The sequence below is a fragment of the Astatotilapia calliptera genome, chromosome 15 (assembly GCF_964374335.1).
Source record: "Astatotilapia calliptera chromosome 15, fAstCal68.1, whole genome shotgun sequence".
NCBI classification, from domain to species: Eukaryota; Metazoa; Chordata; class Actinopteri; order Cichliformes; family Cichlidae; genus Astatotilapia; species Astatotilapia calliptera.
The window spans coordinates 31,441,308-31,460,964 of NC_137436.1; the positions used below are offsets into that span (position 1 = coordinate 31,441,308).

Below are 19,657 nucleotides of genomic sequence, written 5' to 3' on the forward strand. Positions count from 1 at the left end.
CAAAGTGCTATCAGTGTGTATAGAAATGAGGAGAGAGGTGGGAGTGATTGTCTTTAGAACTACTTTCAGCCTGTGGTGTTGAACATCTTATCAGAATTTGTTGAATTATGAACACGGACAAGTACTGTCAGACTTTGAACAATGAAACAGTATCAGCTAATTGCCATCAGCTTAATTTGTCAGTGTGAAAATGATTCCAAAAATTATGTTGCTGTGTATGTTTAGACCTATACAAATAAAACCTTAGCTTCAACATTAGGGATATTTTAGAGATATTTTAAAGTGCCGGTGATTGGTGGTTCGCTAAAGCCCTCACTGGGGTTTCGGCCTCCAAACAAGGATACATCCCCACTAATTATATGGCGCCTGTGGAGAGCATTAATGCAGAAACATAAGTATAGCTGCTGAATGAAGTATCATGTGAAAATAATGAAAGAGCAGATGTGACTGTAGCTGCAGTTTGTATCCATATGATTGTGGCGGAGGTGTGGTCCAGGGCGCGTCTGCAGGGGAGGAGTGGTGCAGTGGGCTCAACGGGGCGGTGCTGGAGATGCCGGTGAGAACAGCTGATGGCGATTTGGACTGATAATGGTTTCCTTCCCTTTTTATAGTGATAAAGACCTGTGTGTGTGTGTACCTGTGTATAGTGCATTTCACAATGATATAATGGATAAAAACAGGATAAAACGGTGTATATATGATGGATAACTATTCTAGATGGAGAAATATTTCAGAAGACTAATTAAAGAAATTACAAAAAAAAAAAATAATAATTCTAGGATCATACCAAATATTGACTTTAAAGTTCATTAGATTTCTACAGAATGTCATCAAATTAACAGACTAAAACATATCAAGCAACTACTCCTTACAGAACAAAATCTTACATCTTTTTCACCTCAGTTTTTTTCTTCCCACATTTGATCTCAGAGGTCAAAAATGTCTGATTTAAACTCACCCTCTTAACAGAAACCAGATAAAAGTATAATTTATACTAATGTGTTGTTGCAGATGATGTTTAGAATTAAATGAGTTTCTTTGCTTTGATGAGGGTCTCTGTACCTCGGCCTGTCACAGGTGGTGAGACTGTTTTCAAAGAACAGCAGCAGCAATGTTCAAGTGATTTTGAGCTGCTTCTGCTTTATGACAGGGTCAAATGTGGAAAATAAATAGTGTTGCTGTCTTACTTTGAAGATATTCCAGAAGGCTACCATTTGTCATGAGTTCTGTGATGATGTAGACGGGTTCTCCCTGCTGCAGACAACTGGACCAGCCTGGGGTGCCAAAGCTTCTTCATGAGCTGAGATTCTCTCAGGAAGTATTTAGGGTCTATTGTGCCTAGGAGAGATGTGCAGTGCTTTCTCAACACTGGCACTAAAACAGGCTCTCAGATGTTGAGAAAGCAAGTTGATTTTTTGATGTTATTTTTTTCAAGGATGCTGTGTGGCAGGCGGGAGGATGAGTCAGAAGATGGGACATAAAAACTCAAAAGCAGCTTTATTACTTTGCACTTACAAAACAAAACACGGTTCTGGTCGGGAACAGATCATTTAAAAGGGCAAGGGAGAACTCAGACAACATACATACAAAAAAAAAAAAATCCCCTCTTGCCCCTGCGGGCAGTTTATCCTTCAAGCTCGGGTCCTCTACCAGAGGCCTGGGAGCTGTTCCTAGGACTGCGCTCTGCTGGACAGAAATCTCCGATGTTGTTCCTGGGATCTGCTGGAGCCACACGGCTAGTTTGGGAGTCACCGCACCTAGTGTTTTGATTACCACTGGGACCAATGTTACCTTCACCCTCCACATTTTCTCAAGCTCTTCTCTGAGCCCTTGGTATTTCTCGAGCTTCTCGTGTTCCTTCTTTCTGATGTTGCTGTCATTGGAAACCGCTACATGTATCACTACGGCCGTCTTCTTCTGTTTGTCTACTACCACTATGTCCGGTTGGTTAGCCACCACCATTTTGTCCATCTGTATCTGGAAGTCCCACAGGATCTTAGCTCGGTCATTCTCCACCACCCTTGGGGGCGGCTCCCATTTTGACCTTGGGACTTCCAGGTTATACTGGGCACAGATGTTCCTGTGTACTATGCTTCCGCTTGTCCTTTTCAGGGTCGCAGGGGGCACTGGAGCCTATCCCAGCTGTCATAGGGCGAGAGGCGGTGTACACCCTGGACAGGTCACCAGTCTGTCGCAGGCAACAGTAACCAATAGGCTAAATAATAAGACAGAATACAGAGGCATAAAACAACGAGCTAGCGAAAACTCAGAAGACCCAAAAACTCATAATAGTACCTACCTTACCTTCCTGCATGGCTCACCCAGACGTGCACAGAGGCCATCAGCCTGTCTGGAGTAATGCCCGGAGTAATCCCCCCTACTGGGGTTGTTTTGGTACCTCATGACCTGAAGGACTTGCTGTGGCAAATGGAACTTTGAATTCTGCTGTCTACCAAGACATCCTGAAGGAGAATGTCTGCCCATCTGTTCATGACCTGTAGCTGAAGTGCAAAAGAAAAACAAAATGAAGTCTTTGAAGTGGCCTAGTCAAAGTCCTGACCTGAACCCAATTGAGATGCTGTGGCATGACCTGAAAAAGGTGGTTCATGTTTGAAAACCCTCTAATGTGGCTAAATTACAACAATTCTGGAAAGATGAGTTGGCCAAAATTCCTCCACAGAGCTGTAAAAGACTCATTGCCAGTTATTGCATATGCTTGATTGCAATTGTTGCTGCTAAAGGTTATCAGGTTTGTAAAACAAACCTGTTTTACAGACCTGTAGGTTTGGACCCCCCCCCCTCCCCCCCATAATGAACACCTTCATTTATAACCTGTATTTTGTGTTTACTTGTGTTATCTTTATCTTATATTTAAATTTGTTTGATCTGTAACATTTAAGTGTGACCAACATACAAAAAAATGGGAAATCAGGAGGCAGGCAAACACTTCCTCACACCACTGTAGTAGCTCTTTTCCAGTTTTACTGACCATAAAATGTAAGCCATCAGTGTAAATGACCAGATGTTGCCAATGGCACCCCTTTCATGTGAGCATGCTCAAACCTAGACCAGGATGGCTAGTGAATAACCAGCTTCAAGTGACCATTTATCCTATCTCCTATTGTAAGGTGGAACCAAAGATCTCAAATTTGGACTCATCAGCCCAAAGCGCAGATTTCTACTGATCTAATGTCCATTCAGTCTTTCTTTTCCCAAACAAATCTCTTCTCCTTGGTGTTTTTTACCTATTCTTTGACAATAAAGGCCCGATTCGCGCAGTCTCCTCTAAACAGTTGATGTAGAGATGTGTCTGCTACTGGAACTCTGTGTGGCATTTATCTGGGCTGTAATCTGAAGTGCTGTTAGCTTGCAATTTCTAAGGCTTATTAGCTAATCATAATAAGCTGTTAGCCAGTGAGCATGCACTGTTTTTACCCCTCAGCTGAATGAGGTATTGTCTACCTGTGGGGCAAGTGGGTGTGCGGCTCAAACACCCAACTTTATGAACAAGATAACTCAAGAATAAGTTGAAGTAAGATTTGAAAAATTTGAATTTGATTTGAAAAATCTTACTTCAGACCTCATTCACCTTGAGGTCTCTTAGGTTTCAGATGATACTTTTTCTGAAAATCTTGTCAACACGATAACACGAGAAAGATGTCAACTATGATTGATAAGATAGGTGTCTATACTAGGAGTCTGGTGGCACTGGCAGCTGCCAGTATTTTTAAAAAATAGTATGAGCAAGACTTCCAAAAAAGACTCGACTAGTTATTATCTGACTAAAGGTGAGTGGCTGAGTCCATAAACTCATCTGGAAAGTGTTTACAGAGGGCAAGGCACAAAACCACATTCTTGTAGACTTTTTTCAACCTGTTATTACCACTTTCTGGTGTCCTTGAGATAGAAGGCAAGTTTAAGGCATGTCCAAATTGGCTTTTGTTTTCAACCCAGGAAGCTACATCCATGTTTTATGCTGAGTGGGTGTGAAGTTTTTAACTGAAGGAGGCAAAGGTGGAACTTTTGGTGTTAATACTGTTGAAAATGAGTATCTAATCCGAAAGCAACTTTTAGCAAACCCGGGTTAGATATGACTTTTTTATCTTCCAGGAAAGCATTCTAGCTTGGAAGATTACCATAATGTGACCTATGACTAACACTGACTATTAGCACAATGACAAGGATGCAATGTTTACAAAAAGAATAAAAACCTCTGTGAACAAAATTATTTCCAGACATGAACACACTGACATGCAGTAACACATTCAAAGAGAATTTAAAATTACACTTAAATGATGACAAATGAACATATTTTGAAATGGGCAGTATATGTGTCAAACCTAACTCCACTTGACTGGAAGATACCTTTTTCAGGACAGTGCTACTATGCGTCACTCTCAACCAACTGGTTCTCCTTGCTTCAAACATAGCAAGCATTCTTCTCACTGACTTCCTTACCAGAAAGCAACTATTATGAATCATGTTCACTTAGGAGCTCATTTTGCATTATATAACCAAGCTTTGATTAAAAAATTTTCTCTTTCTGAAACTACCCTTTTGGATTGGTCCCTTTGCGTGTGCAGATTTCCACCTGCATTCCAAAGGATGCATGTTAGGAAAGACTGGAGTTGTAAGAGTGAATGTTTGTCTGTCTCCTTGCCTTTCATCCCATGACAGCAGGGACATTATCTTTCCACACCACCTTAGGGTACATACTGATATTACACCAGCCTGGCCACTGTTCACCTTCAGATTAGATCTCTACAACATACTTCATAGATGTTTTGTTCATTAAGTCATTGCTGTTTCTTCACATTCCATTAATAGTTTTGGTTAATTTTGCAATGCTTAAATAATTTGCATATTTCATATTTTTATTTCCATAATGTTGTTATTGCATTTCTCCATGATGTGGGAATAATATGTAGTACTTTCTGTCTGTTATCTATACCACACTCACTGCATCTCTATAGAGGTGCTACTGCCAGACTTCCTGATGGAGTTCAGACACATATCAAAATAACTGGCCACCACAATTTGATTCTAACTGCTGACCTTTGTTTCCTCTTTTAACTGTAGAAATGGTGAAAGAGGTAAACATAGTTAAAACTGTTATTAAGGGCAATAAGGGCTGTTGAAATAAAAATGCTTTGGGACTCTGTTTGAAAAAGGTCAAATATAAAACATATACAAAATAGGAAAACATAAATCAAAACCAAATATGTTTCTCCAATACATTTAAAATTAATCTTATTGGACATGTTATATGTCCTGTAAAATCCACGACACATGGGGAAGAAAATATAAAAGTGTGCTGTTGAAAAATGAAAGGATTTCTCTTGAGAACAAAATAAAAAGCTAAAGATTGAGACAGGTTACTGTAAGGTTATGTCATGGCCTAATGTGTCATGGCCTAATGTGGTCCTACAGTAGTGCAAACTACAACAAAGGCGACTTCAGGTGATGTTTGGATGGTGGTAGCTGTGTAAGACAAATTGACCTTAAAATTAAGGTTGGGTTTGGGAGCGGTGGTTGTATCAGCACTGAGTAAAATAAGTCAACTACAGCCTGCTCTCATGTATGTTTTTTTTTCACATTCTCTTAAATTTGTAATGTACTTTTAACTTAAAACTATTTTTAAAGTCTATATTGTGTATACATTTATTTAACATGTGTGGTCTGACAGCTCCTTGGCATTGCCATTGTCCATCTTCTTAACTTCTTCAGTTCAGTTTTGCTATTAGAATCTGTCCCATCTGTCACAGGGTGAAAGGTGAAGTACCCTCCGGTTTCAGGTCGTTCTTATGACAAACAAGGAAATGTTCACAAAGAGGAAGAATAAATGGATAAACACATGATTTTAGACCACATGATTTAGATTCATGATTTGGCTATTCAAGATATCTGCCAACTGTGCTGCATTTGTTCATGTTCATAGACTTGAATTGTCCTTCTTTTTGTTTGTGTGTGTTTATTTCTGAAGCAGCACAACTAGAAGTATGTTTTTGCATATATGCTGATTCTTCAGCAGATTCTTCATCATCTTTAAAGCTTTTTTTCTGGCAACTAGAAAAAACAGCTTTATGTTTTTATGAATGTTGTTTGTATTACGTTGTGTTTTCCAGATTTATTAATTCTTTGTTTTTTCATCTATTCGCGGTTTTAGTTTCTTTGTGTTCTGTGTATTTATGTCTTGATTTTCTACATTGTCTATTTTTTGATCCAGTTTTTTTTTGTATTTGTCTTTAACGCTGGCTATCAGGTTCAGTTGTCTGTAAGCATTTGCTGTTTTCTGTTTGTGTACAGTGTATACATGATTAATTTAGTCTATTCTGTGTGACAAACCGTGCATTGTTGTGATCTCCCAGAGCCTCCAACTGGAGAGACTAATTATATCTGTACAAGTGCGGGTATATGTACGTGGTGGGATGCTGCAATCACTACTGCAGGCATTAGCCTTTGCGTGCCCTAGATGGACGACTTTTACCTAATTTACCCGATACCTATACACTGTGTATTACGGTTTCACACCCGGAAGCACTGCGTGCTGTCTTGTCTTCTTCTGGCACACAGGAGTTAAACTTCTGCCTCCATGTGGACAACTTATTGACATTAACCGTTCTGTGATCAGCCATTTGCGTTGAGGAAAAGCCGCGCTGGTGGGATTATTTTCGCGCAGGCAGAGCGCAGAGCCATCCTCGCCGTCACACGGTGACATTGACACACTCGGAGTGTTTGTGCTGCTGTGCCCAAGTTGGTGCTTCGGAGCGTCCCCCAGCCTCAGCAACAATGAGCGAATACTTCAGCCTTTCGGACTGCGACGTTATCGGCTTCGACCTGGACCACACGCTCTGCCGCTACCATCTGAAAGAGACCTCCAGGGTGAGTGTGCAGCGCGCGCGGCTAGCTTCACACGCACACAACCGTACGGTGGCCGCGAGGCGCTGGCTCGCAACACATCTGGAATAGAAACAACCCGTGGCTGGCCAGCGGGCTCAGCGGGCATCTGTGGCATTTTTCACTGGCATCAAGGCTCGCTGGTGAAAACGCTGGTGTGTGCTGTGGGAGGTTTGATGTGATGTGATGCTGCCGCTGCTGCAGTCACTCTGCGTGACTCACGGGGTGAACGTCGGCGGTGATGCTCACACATACATGTCTTTAAGTGTTTAAGTCCCCTCAGAGGCCTGCTGATAGCCAGCACATTTTCATACCCTTCTTCATCTGATGTCGTTAGAGTAAATAATAACAACACTGCGGACTCGCGGGGTGTTGCTGGATCCCGTGACATCGTATGACAAATAAATAACTGCTGAATCCTTGTTTCCTGCAACTTACCAAGGCCTGGAGTTCATTTGTTTTCCATCAATGTCAGATACGCACAGTTCAATTCTTTACACATATCACACAATGGATATGTCAGTGATAAAGATGTCGTCCAGTTTTAATAGACTAGTGTTTATTATCTGTGAGTGAAAACTAACTTAATGCCGTGATGTGGATTTTTCCTTTGATATTCACAAAGCATCGTACAGATATGTGTAACATGAAAGGTTTAAATACTGACAAGCTTAGTACGTGAACTCTCCAGTTTATAGTTACCTTCGGGTCTTTAGAGTCTGTGAGCACTATAATCCATTGGTTCCCTTTGTGGACCCATACTTTGTGCAGCTGTTTCTATGCTTATGCTGACTCATGGAAGTCATATTCTATAATAAGTATTTCTGTAAATAAAAAAAATAAAAAAAACCTGAGCGGTTATGAGCAATAACTAGTTGTTCTTCATTATATCAGGGTCATAATAGGTCTTTTTTTGGCAATGAGTCTGTGTTAACTTGTTAAGAAAAGAAAAGCATGTTTTAGATATGAATAAATAAACCCCCAGTATAAATAAACCCCCAGTATAAAACATGTTGAAAAAAATGCTAATAACCTTCACCAGAGAAGAATGAGGAAAGTCTTTAGTATAGCCTTAATTTGGAATATAAACCTGTATATTTTTGGCATTCTGTAGCACTCTCTGTACACTTCGGTGTGTGATGGTATGTGCTCTTTGTGTTTACAGCTTATCTACGAGAGCTTTGCCAGATATCTGGTGGAGCATAAAGGATATGACAAAGACCTGCTGAATCTAACTCCTGCTACCTGGGATTTCTGGTGAGTCAGCAGCAGCATCAGTTTTGTCGGCCTAAAGCAAAATGGGACAGAAACACGTGTAATGAATATCTGACGATCCCTCAGGTACTACATTCATCTGATATTAATGGCTAAAAAAGAAGTAACATCTTTGAAGAACAGAATGTTAACCTGCACTTCATCATTGATGAATGTATCTTTCCCTCTGCTGTGTTGACTGTTAGTAGGCCAGTACTAACCCATATCCAAGTAAAATCAATATTCGCATTCAGATGTCACTATCAGCACCCACTGAAGTGCAAGCATTCCTATTCACAGTTTTCATTTGTGTGAAGCCCTGAAGGGCAGAGTACCATTCAACCTTACTGAACATTTCATCAAACCATAGTGCAGACATATCAATTTGTTTCAAACCACAAATATTCTGCCTCTCATATGTACAAAACCAAAGAAGTGTGGACATACTGAAAGTTGTATTTTAATCACTTTTAATCAATCAAAGTCATTGCAGGAGCTCCACTTTGGTGGTTTTCTTTTAACCCTTGTGTGGTGTTCGTATTTTTGTTACTCAGCCAGTGTTCATGGGTCTGGTGGACCCGCTAGAGTTTTGGCTTCCAAATTAACACTATCAAACAATTTTATGTTAAATTACTCAACAGATGTTTACTTCATCCCAATTACAAGCCATATGAACAGCAAACATGGTTAATTTTTTCCCTTTACCTTTGTTAGATCACATTTATGAATTAATGTGCTTCTCGTTTTTCTTTTATATAAAATGTTATAAAAAAATCTGTTATAATCAAGTGGAGTGAGTGGAAAGACACAACACATTTACACGTGAAGCAATATGTTTCACAACTAAATGGGATCAGCTGCTCATCAATGGTGACATTAGGCCCAGGGTTGTAAAACAGGGGGAGGTGGTGCACACACTTATCCCACACTGTCCTGATGGCAGGTAGCTTGTCTCTCTGCCGTCGAGCTGGTCTGTCGTCTCGGTTATCAAAACGGATAATCCTGGAAATTTTGTTGAAGTTTTCCAGAAACATTGATGCATGGAAAGGTTCTTGCCGGTTTCTTCATCCCACAGGGATTCTGTGGATTCCCCTTTGGACCTGAAAACTCCAGCAAGGATAAGAACCCCAAAGTAGGCCTTTGGGGTTCTTAGATGGATTTGGTCCATCTCCTTCCACCTCTCTCCAAAAACACACCTTCCTTCTAGATTACTCCAATCCAGAATAATTTTCTGGATGGAATCTGGGATGAAAAGCTCAAATGAAGACTTGATGTCCTGTCAGCCGTGTTGGCCCTGGCTTATCACAGTAGCAGCTCTGCAGGGTGGCTCATTTCTTGGGCAAGAAGACCATTCAATTTCACCAGTTATTGACATCCATATTTCTTCACTTGCTGTCTGGTGGGCTTGTTCTGGTCCTGGAGCTGGCTGCAGATGGGGTACTTGTCTTCGTTTTGTTACTAAATGGTGCTCAACCTCATCCTCTTCTTCAAAGTCACTGTCAGACTCAGAAATGTGAAATATTCTGAAACCTCTTTGTCAACATCATCATCAGAAGCCCCTCTCTCTTCCAAAATCAATTGGATGGCCCTCGCAGCAGATAATCTTTTGCCATCTTGATCAGTTGTGATAAAGAACCACACTGGCAAAGTCTTATTTATAGTATTATGCCCCTAATTTGCAGGTGGGACAGGGTATGAGAAAATAAAATTTGGATCCCTAAAGAAAGAGGGTAAAATGTGCGGGAATGTAAGAGCAGACAGTGTTGATAGTTGAATTTTCAACAATGTTGCAACTTTGTGCGGAGCAGGAGGGGAAGAAAACACTATCAGCAGCACCAGAAAGGAGGAAGACAGAGTGTGGGAACACTTTCAACACTTTTATTAGACCTGGGTCCAGTGGACCCGAACACCTTGTATGTAATGTAAATGCGTGGGGGGAGGTACAGTATGAGGTCATTGAAAATTTGTTCAGATTCATGTTCTTCACAGAAAATAAGCCAAAGCCAATGAATTTCAGGTTGAAAAAATAATTAATTGTTTAATTTTTCTTTTGAAAAAAAACTGAAAACGGGTCTCACAGACCCGAACACCATACAAGGGTTAAGTATATCTTGAGTACTTTCACCAGGACAAAAGCATGAAAAAGAATGTCCCTTATATATTCTGTATAAAAGGTATGCAAAAGTTTTACATCTGAATGGGTCAAAATTTCCTCTTCAAAAGGGATGTCAGGACACAAAAGACAAGCTAATTCTTCAGCTAATTGGCTAATGCTAGCTGGATAAGGTAGTGATAGTGTTACAAAATTCATGTTGGTGTTTTCAGGTTGAAAAGATAATTAATAATGAATCAATTTGGAGTTGTTTTTGCACTTTTATGGCATCTACACCCTGATAACAGTCTTTAAGTTACAATAAAATGCAAGAAACTTTATTGTAATTTACCCACACATTATTTTTTTTTAATCAGATTTACAAAGTTGTGCATGGACACAGTCTTGTTTAATAAATGTTAGTCGTCTTGTGCTTTTACACCTGTGGCTCATTCCCTCTCCCTTTATTAGCCATGGATGGATGTAAATTCACAATAGAAATGTGTGTTTAGCAATCTTAGATCTGATATCAGACAGCAAAAGAAAAACTACTCAAAGGAGAAAGAGTAATGGAGGCTATCAACTCTACATTTAGAACAAAAGGACCTGGCAGATGTAAAAAGGAAAAAAGTACATCAGTTCGCAGAAAGAAAACATCAGCTATTTATAGCACCCATTTATTAGGGTACAATTTGAAATGTGAAAATGTTGCTGTTAAATGTTAAATATGGCTTCACCTTATTATTTTGCTCAAGTCCAAAGGTCTTGCCTTGCTTAAAAAAAAGAGTTGTAGGTATGGTCAAACGTACGCCTGGTGTTGCTATAGTTCTACAGCACATTTCCCATTTATGCAAGTTTTTGTGCATACACATTCTTTATCCATCTGGCTGTGGCGTATAAGCATTTTCCACTGAACACACGGTGAAACCAACAATTGGTAGGCTCAACAGATGGCAAACAATTGCTTGACCACTGATTTTGTACTTGTAAATCAAGTAACTGCAGATAGTTTTTCTAACAGAGACTTTTGTGTTCAGTTTTAAAGGGCTAGTGGTGGATCTGGAGGATGGAAACCTTGTAAAGCTAGCGGAAGATGGAACTGTCTTAAGGTATGAGTCTGCATCATGACAGTTTCAGTGTTCACAGAACTTCAAAGTGAGATGATAACTTTATCACGGTTTTTCTTCTGTTTGAATAGAGCGACACATGGAACCAGTGATCTCAGCACAGAAGAAATCATCAAACATTATGGCCCCAAAAGAGAGTGGAATCACTTTAATAGCCTCAGTACCTCCTTCACGAGATCTTGTATGATGTTTACATCCATCTGTATCAATCAGTAACTGTAAGCTGTTAGCTCCTGACCTCTTAATATCTCCCATATCACTAGAGACCTGTGGGTTGGTGATGTCTTCTCCTTTATATGGAAATTTCACCTATTTGGGATACCTTACTGAATAATAATCTTAAACTGAATAATAAGCTTACAGCAGATTGCATGTGAAAAACTTGATTTGAAAGGTAATATCTTTCACTGTAATGTTTTTGAAACTGTGCTTTTTTAATTTGTGGCTAAATGGTTTGTCAGTGACTTGTTGGAGCTTAAGCAGTTGAGAAGCTAATGTATATTTTCTTTATATTTTTTCACAGTTTTTTTTTTACATTTCATTCATTTGCTAATATTTTCTTTTGGTCTTTGCAGCAAAATACTACTTCTATGATAACTACTTTGATCTGCCTGGTGCCCTTCTCTGTGGACGAGTCGTTGACATGTTGCACAAGGTCATTTTTGTTTTTTTACTGTGAGATTTGTAATATTGGTTGGCATTTTCATGAAGAGAACACATACTGAAACTTAATTTATGTTTGTTTCTCAAACAGCGAGGAAATGAGGTGAATTCTGACTTTTGGAAAGACATGGTGGCTGCCATTGACCACAATTACAACACATCTGCGTTCAGAGGTAAGAATTTTATTACAAACCTGCATACATTTTAGATTTCTTATGAGAAGAACACAAATTAACACACATAGGTAATCTTTCGTTTTCAAATAAGAACTTTTATTCCATGTTTGGTCAGTGAGTGGTACATAACTTAACACATCCAAGGAGACATAGTTGTTTAGAAAAAATGGTTTGAATTTTTTTTATCTTACGTTCCTTTCCTGATCACAGTGCTTGTGAGAATGTGCTGATCTCTAATGACATATAGTACACGTTTGCCTTCTTGTATGTCTTTTTATATGTATATTACAGGAAAATTCTTAAACAACAGACATTAATAAAACAAACACAAGTAAAAGACATGCTGTAAATGTTACAGGCAGTTGTAGAGCACCACTTAAAGTATCATGTATCTTATGTTGTTATGTTTCATGGATTTTAAAATTCCAAAGGCACACACAAAGTAAACTGGGGAAAGTGATCATTTTTAATCTGCAATAAATTTCTGAACAACTTCTTAGCAAATTGAAGACATTTAATGAGGCGGTTAAACCTTTAAAACTTGTAACCACATTTTTCTTTAATCTGCAATCCAAATTCTGAACTTTGTAAAGTGATATTTTTCTCTGAGTATTTAAATGTTTTATAAGGTTTTGAGGTTTATTTGGATTTGTGAAATCACGTTGAGGCAATCAAGAACCCAGAGAAACCGCAGTGAACATTATCGGCAGCAAATATGCCATTACTCTCCTCATCAGGGACCTGAATATAGACTCTGTCACCTGTATACAGCTGGAGAACAGCACTGCCTGCCATCTCATCCAGGAAGCCCTTGTTGTACTCATCATAGGTGAAAAGAACTGGCTCCTCATTTCTGTAGAGGGCCACCAAAGCATTGGCACCATTGACATGAAAGTGATAGCTGAAATAGTAGAGGCCTGGGACCTGGCAGGTGAACACGCCACTGTGAGGGTCATAATGGTTCTCGCCATTGTACAGAATCTGGTTAAACTGAATAGGGGTTACCGCTGGGGGGTAGGCCGTGGTTAGCACGGCACTAAAAGCGGACATAGGAGCCTTAATCATCTGAGGCATCACAACCTCATGAGATTTGATTGGCATGCTCTTCTCATGGTGGTAGACCATTTCTCCTGGTGGACCAGGTGGTCCAGGAGGACCAGCAGGACCTGGGAGACCATCATGACCTCTGGAACCAGGAATTCCAGGAGGACCATGGGGACCAGGAATTCCCTTAGCTGTCAAGCCAGCTGGGCCAGGTGGACCTGGAAGACCTGGATGACCCTTGAATCCAGTGGGACCTGAAGGACCAGGAGGTCCAACGGGTCCCATTGGTCCAGGCAGTCCAGACTCACCGCTTTTACCTGGTGCTCCTGGGGCGCCAGTGTGTCCCTTTGGCCCTTGGGCACCATTAATACCTGGGAGTCCTGGGGCACCTTGATGGCCTTGTGAACCCTTTGGACCTTGAGCACCATTATGACCTGGGATTCCCGATGGACCTACTGCTCCAGGGGTACCTGGTTTTCCAGTGAAACCTGGAGCTCCCTGTTCTCCTTTGGTTCCTCTTGGGCCCGGTGCACCTACCATGCCAATGTCACCTTTGGGCCCAACTGGGCCTGTCTCACCCTGAAATCCTCTTGCACCCTGTGGGCCAGCTGGACCCATGGGACCAGTAGCACCTGGCTGACCGGTAAATCCAGTTGGGCCTGGCTCTCCTTTTTGACCAGTAGTTCCTGGACTACCGGGGGCTCCTCTGCTACCTGGAATTCCAGGTTCACCTGTTTTGCCAACACCTGGCATGCCAGGTGAGCCTGGTTGACCAGCAGGACCCTGTGGACCTTTTACTCCCATTGGTCCAGGCATACCTGGGGTGCCATTCTGACCGGGTTTTCCTGGTGCTCCTGTGCCTGGTTGCCCAGTATGACCCTTTGGCCCTTGCACACCCATTGGTCCAGGTGAACCATCTCTTCCAGGCTCACCAGGCTTGCCAGGTTCTCCAGGATAACCGGTGGCACCAGGTTTACCAATTCCAGGTTTTCCAGGCATTCCAGATGGGCCCATTGGCCCAACAGGCCCTGCTGGTCCTTGAACGCCAGGAACTCCAATGCCTCTCTCTCCTTTGGGTCCATGAAGACCAGGAATTCCAGGATGTCCCTTTAAACCAGGCTCTCCTCTTGGACCCATTGCTCCAGAGATCCCAGCTGGTCCAGGTTTTCCAACAGAAGAAAGTCCAGCAGGTCCAGGAGATCCAGGGGTACCAGGTGCACCTCTGTGACCCATTGGTCCAGTTGCGCCAGGCTGACCTCTTTCTCCAGGCTTTCCAGGGGCGCCTGGTTTTCCAGGGCTACCTGAGACACCAGGTTTACCTGCTTGAGTGAAACCAGGTGGTCCGGGTGGTCCAGGTGGGCCTTGTGGTCCAGTGTGTCCCACACCACTCTTTCCAGGAGGTCCAGGAGGTCCCATTGGTCCTGGCTCACCTGGAGGACCTTGAGGGCCTGGCTGGCCTTCAACAGCTAGGGATTACAAAAACCCACAAAAAAAGTAATTAATCAGTTGATAGAATGTATATGTCAAAATGTTATTATGCCTCCGTTTTTTCTGGTTTTAGCTTTTGGTCAGCTCTATCTTTATCTTTGAATTTAGTAAATGTATTGATGAACTGAAATTGAATTTATATGTTGAGATAGTGGCTTCATAATAGAGCATCTTGTGTCCATTTATTGTACAGCCTTTTATGACCCTTGAATAACCCTGACATCTGATATCTTCTCCATAAGATCACAATCTGACTTGAAACACTGATCCCTGTAAATTGTGGAGTGGGCTTTTCACAGCATGATCTTCACAGCACAGTAATCTGTGGTGTTGCTCCCACACAGTTTATGCTTGCTGGTATAAGACCCAGTTGTACCCTCTCCTATGAACAGCAGCTGTATATGTCCACCCAATACTGCACCCATCCTTTTCCTGTACTGCCCATGCTAGTAAATGTGTAGTTGGTGGCATCAAATCAACATCATCTTAATGCATTTCGTGCCATATAAAGTACAATACAAGTACAAGTAATGGCTAAAGTGGGATGAATATGTGTGCTAAACTGGTGTATAATGCCAGTTTGTAGTGGAAGTTAGTGTTCACTAAATTTACAGCTATAATATAGGTGTAGTTAAGCATAGTTCCTTTTCTCCAACAATACAAACTATTTATAGCTTTACTCCAATTTAACAGTAGATAGGGAGCATCATGGACAAAGTTGGCAGTTTGTTCTTCAAACCTAAGGTAACACACATAACTTCCAGACAGTCTAGTTGTGTTGTCTCTTGACCTCTTAACATCAAACAGGTTGCTAGCAGACTGGTTTGGATTAGGATTAGGTTCACATATACCATGTATCAGGAGTTTTTGTCTTTTTTGAAATATGCAAATAGAAATCGTTAAAAAATGGGGGGTTAACTGCAGGATCAAAATGCATGTAAGAGATTTGATTTGAAAGGCAACATTTTTTAGTTTCTGAAAATATGCCCGTTTGGTGAAAATCAACCCTAACCTCAAGTCTTTTGCAGATGACATGGCTGAGATTAAGAGATTACATTTGTTGTTCATGCATTGGAATTTTTACTGATGACTTAAACTTACATGTATTATTTTTCAGTTTGGTACTATCTTAAAGTTAATTTAATACTTTTAGTGAAAGTAAAGTAAAGGACACAGTTTCCAGAGCTGTCTACCTTTAAGTATCTTTATAAATAATATAATTATCATTTTCATTTCTACTGTAAAAATGAAAACCTGAGCACTCTGAGCTTTAATATTAACAAGACAAATCATTTATATAAATGCTGTAGCTTTTCATCATAACTCTGGATGCATCCTTGTCAAATGAAGCCCTGTCAGAGAAACAAATCAAATGGTGCTGGCCTCTCTTTTGAGATGGTGTTTTGAGAAAAAAAAGTTCTCTGAGAGGGCTATCATTTTCCTGTCACATAAAGGCTGTGCTTGAAACCTCACAGGAGATGTTTGTCCAGAAGTGGGAATTTTTGGCAGCCAAGAAAACCACAAAATGAAGGTGATGATACTGGCCTCGGTAGCTAACCCCTGATCTGAACTGCGTGTTGCCTGTAAACACTGTGCATGGTTAGGCTCACATTCCATGTAGTGTCATTATCCACGCTCAGTTTGGCTGCTTCAGTAAATACCCCCTCAGTCTGACTCTTGATTCTGTCTTTTATATTAGAAAGACTGTTTCCATTCTTTCAGCTGAGTGAAGGTCCATTAAATTTGCTGTGGTTTGTTTGGGAGATTTACTGTTTGAACTTATGAGAGCATTTCTCCGCAGCCTGTATAGGTTTTTTTCCCCTTGTAATTGTATGGTGTGATTTTAATACCACAAGGCACTTTGCGAGGGCGTGCCTGCAACGTGGTCGCAGCATCTGTTTTGGAGATTTGTCAAATTTGAGCTTGCATTGTTGACTTTGAAATCTAGATTTACGTAAAGGCACACAAGTCAAACCACATCAGAGCAAAGCAGCAGAAATAAGTCCTTCTGAAAGTTTGACTCTTTGTTTTGTTGGGGTATAAAATTTAGTTTTAGGCATCATCTTGGTTGCTGTGTCATAACTACTGCTTTGTTTTTTATGACACATGCAGTATACACAGCTTTCCTCTTTAAACTTAATTTATCCAGAGCACAAGTGCTTGCTTACAGCCCTACCCCACCTTTCAGTTATATACAGCGGTACACAGCAGTTTACTTGGCCTGCTTGATAGCACTTAATTAAGGAGGGTGGCACTTTCCATATGTATATGAGTCAGGAGTTTGCCAGGATATGTGACATTCGTAGCGATGATAATTATGATGAGGATAATGACGTGTAGCTTGTTGAAAGATTGTCTTCAATCTATGTAAAAGGCTGCTGTGTTTGCAGGGTTCATGCAGGTTATCAGATCAGCGGTGACAGCTCAAACGGCAATTTTTGTCGTGAGGTGGTGACTTGAAAACCTTGCTTTGAGTTTCCTTTTTAAACCTCTTAATGTCCACCAGGTTGCTGGCAACCAGTTTATCGTAAGGGACGGAGTTAGGCTTAGGTTCACATCTCCTCCCTTTATATGGAATATTCAGGCTAGCATACCCAAACTGGAATCTTGTAACAGTATGAGGCAAAAATGTCTGTAAAAGGCAAAATCTTCAAGTTTTTAAAGCTATGCTTATTTAGTATGTGGCTAGAACCCTACATGGTTTGCAAGCAACCCAGTGAATATTATAAGTTTTATTAAAAATTACTACTATTTTATTTTGGTCAAGTTTTTAAACCTTTATACCTTTTGTAACTTAATGTCCACCAGGTCAGTGCTGACCTTTGTAGAGTTTGGTGAACTGTACGCTTAAAATAAATGTATGCCCAATGCAGGATCTTGTAGTTTCTGACAGTATGTGGCTAAAATGAAACCCGACCATGACCATGACCCTGGTCTTCAGTAACCTGGTGGGCATTAAAGATGGTAGTATTGGAATGATATGGCTTAATTCATCTTATTCATCATTTGTACTGTTTCCCTCATTTTTCCAGCAATAGAGCAGGTTACAAAATATGACAAGTGTCATCTATTCCTTTTTAGCACTTTCATTTGGTTTTAACTGCTCAACAAAAATGTGATGGATTATGAAACTGATGGAGTCTAAAAGAGGTGTGCGTTCCAGCCTGCAGTCATTTGAACACTGGGCTTGTCTGGAGTTAACATACTAAAAGAAATAGATGCACTTTTTGCATGTTTTTTTAAGGCATGTTTTCTATTCTGGCTCCTCCTCGATTTGTTATTGGGATTTTTATGAAAATAAAACACACACAATAAAACTCACCATGACTCTTGACAGGGTAGGGAGTCTTGCTCACTTTTGGGACATGATAATACCTCTCAGGCGTTGCCTCAGCTAATGCTAGGAGGACGAGGAGGAGGCTTGTTACCCTCAGGTCCATCTTGTGACGCTAAACCTGCAAAGACAAAAAAGAAAATCACTTTTATGAGAAAAAGCATCTTCACATACAATCAGTGCAAGTGGAGGAGATGGCCAAAAATTAAACTGGCTTGTCCTTTAAAAAAAAAAAAAAAAATCATACATCTATTGATTCACTGCTAGAGGAATATTTTGTTGGATCGGCACTCTCAGGTGCAATCTCTCTCCTGGTGTAAACCCAGCTGCAGCACATGGCTCATTACAGTCAGCACTCTGACCCACCTCTCAGTCAGAGCCAGGCTCCAGCTGGGAATCCCCTGATACATTCCCCTGAAATCAGGCAAAAGCCACCTTACCGGGAAGGTTTAGGCCTCTGGAGAAACAGTGGGGAACTTGGGAGGCTGCTGTCCCGGCGTGGTGCTCGTATATCCTTAGTTGTGGAGTCTCTCTTGACTGAGCGGCTGCTGCTGCTTCCCAGGGCACTGGGCTCAAGGTATTTATACTGGTCTTTAGCAGCGTGGAGGATCTGCCTGCTGGAAGTTCCTCCCTTATTCTGATGTCATCTTTAATGATGGTGCCATGTCACTTGTCACTCTAGGGTGATTTTCTCTCTCTCTCTCTCCTCACTCCTTCTGGTTCTCTCTGTCTGTGCGGAGCAGCAGCAGTCAGGGGATTCCTAGCAGACTTTCTATGGGTGACATGTCCCAGTGAGGGTGATCTGTGAACATAACACCTTTAACAGCTCTTTTGACTGGCACTCTTGTGACAGATGTCTGCGTTAGTGTCCCTGTTTAGCATTTTTAATTGCACAAACATAGGTGTTTTCTTAAAGTCTAAAAACATCAAGTTATTGACTAAGTGGGTTGTGACGGGATGTTTTTTCTGGAAAAGTAAAGACTGCAAGTCTGACAATATTTTCCTCCAGTCGGAAGGCTCTGTACTGGTCAGGCTGTGGTGTGCTATACGGAGCAGACAGCTATTTTCAGTCACATTGGGTTAAATGTGAATTTGCACCCATCTTTTAATGGGTGCTGGAAACTTTCCCTTTCTCATGTGTAATTTTCAGCAGACTGTGTATTCTTCTAAACGCATTTCCAAACTCAGCAGTCTGACCTTTCATTTGTGTTCAGGTTTATATTTCTCAGAGTAAAAACATGTCATGATGCTGGCATGTTTATGTCTGTATATTGTCTGTGTAATTTTTGCAAACCAGTCTGTGGTTTTTGAGGCTGAGATCCACAGTGCAGCTTTGAAACACCAGGAGGCAGAAGTGAGGTTTTTTTCTAAGACGCTCACCTGCTTCGTCCTGTGAGAAGCCTCCTGTTTGCGCTTCAGGCTCAGGGAGCTGGGTGCTGCTCTACCAGTGCAGCTGGAGGATAGCTGGAGTGAAGTTATTGTTAGTGTGGGATTTTTTGTTTTTGTTTTTTTTTTAATGGCAGTCTGTGTTACAGAGAAAAAAAACCTAAATTGTGTAATTGGACAATGATCTAAAGCTACA

The 19,657-nt window shown here is 41.0% G+C and overlaps 2 protein-coding genes and 1 long non-coding RNA gene across 3 annotated transcripts in view; 2 read left to right on the plus strand and 1 right to left on the minus strand.

Moving 5' to 3' along the window:
- The window catches only part of LOC145420611 (uncharacterized), a 250,083-nt gene that overhangs the window by 45,122 nt on the left and 185,304 nt on the right, over positions 1-19,657 (plus strand). The window lies entirely within an intron of this gene.
- The window catches only part of nt5dc1 (5'-nucleotidase domain containing 1), a 75,943-nt gene continuing 62,793 nt past the window's right edge, over positions 6,508-19,657 (plus strand). Inside the window, exons 1-6 of the mRNA XM_026193948.2 lie at positions 6,508-6,882; positions 8,063-8,154; positions 11,281-11,352; positions 11,442-11,551; positions 11,946-12,025; positions 12,125-12,206. Of these exons, the coding sequence (XP_026049733.1) occupies positions 6,790-6,882; positions 8,063-8,154; positions 11,281-11,352; positions 11,442-11,551; positions 11,946-12,025; positions 12,125-12,206 (529 nt within the window). The 5' untranslated portion in view covers positions 6,508-6,789. The remainder of the gene's footprint in view (positions 6,883-8,062; positions 8,155-11,280; positions 11,353-11,441; positions 11,552-11,945; positions 12,026-12,124; positions 12,207-19,657) is intronic.
- Positions 12,284-18,653, minus strand: col10a1b (collagen, type X, alpha 1b). The gene is made up of 3 exons (XM_026193946.2): positions 18,516-18,653; positions 18,064-18,196; positions 12,284-14,719 (listed from the first exon to the last, which is right to left on the minus strand). The coding sequence occupies exons 2-3, from the start codon at positions 18,179-18,181 to the stop codon at positions 12,867-12,869; spliced, it is 1,971 nt and encodes a 656-aa protein (XP_026049731.1). The 5' UTR covers positions 18,182-18,196; positions 18,516-18,653; the 3' UTR covers positions 12,284-12,866.

Bases quoted from the DNA above. Each gene is read 5' to 3' on its own strand.
- col10a1b (XM_026193946.2), bottom strand. From the start codon at position 18,181: ATGGACCTGAGGGTAACAAGCCTCCTCCTCGTCCTCCTAGCATTAGCT. The intron at 14,720-18,063 runs GTGAGTTTTATT...TGTAATCCCTAG, and splicing joins CTACCCTGTCAAGAGTCATG to CTGTTGAAGGCCAGCCAGGC.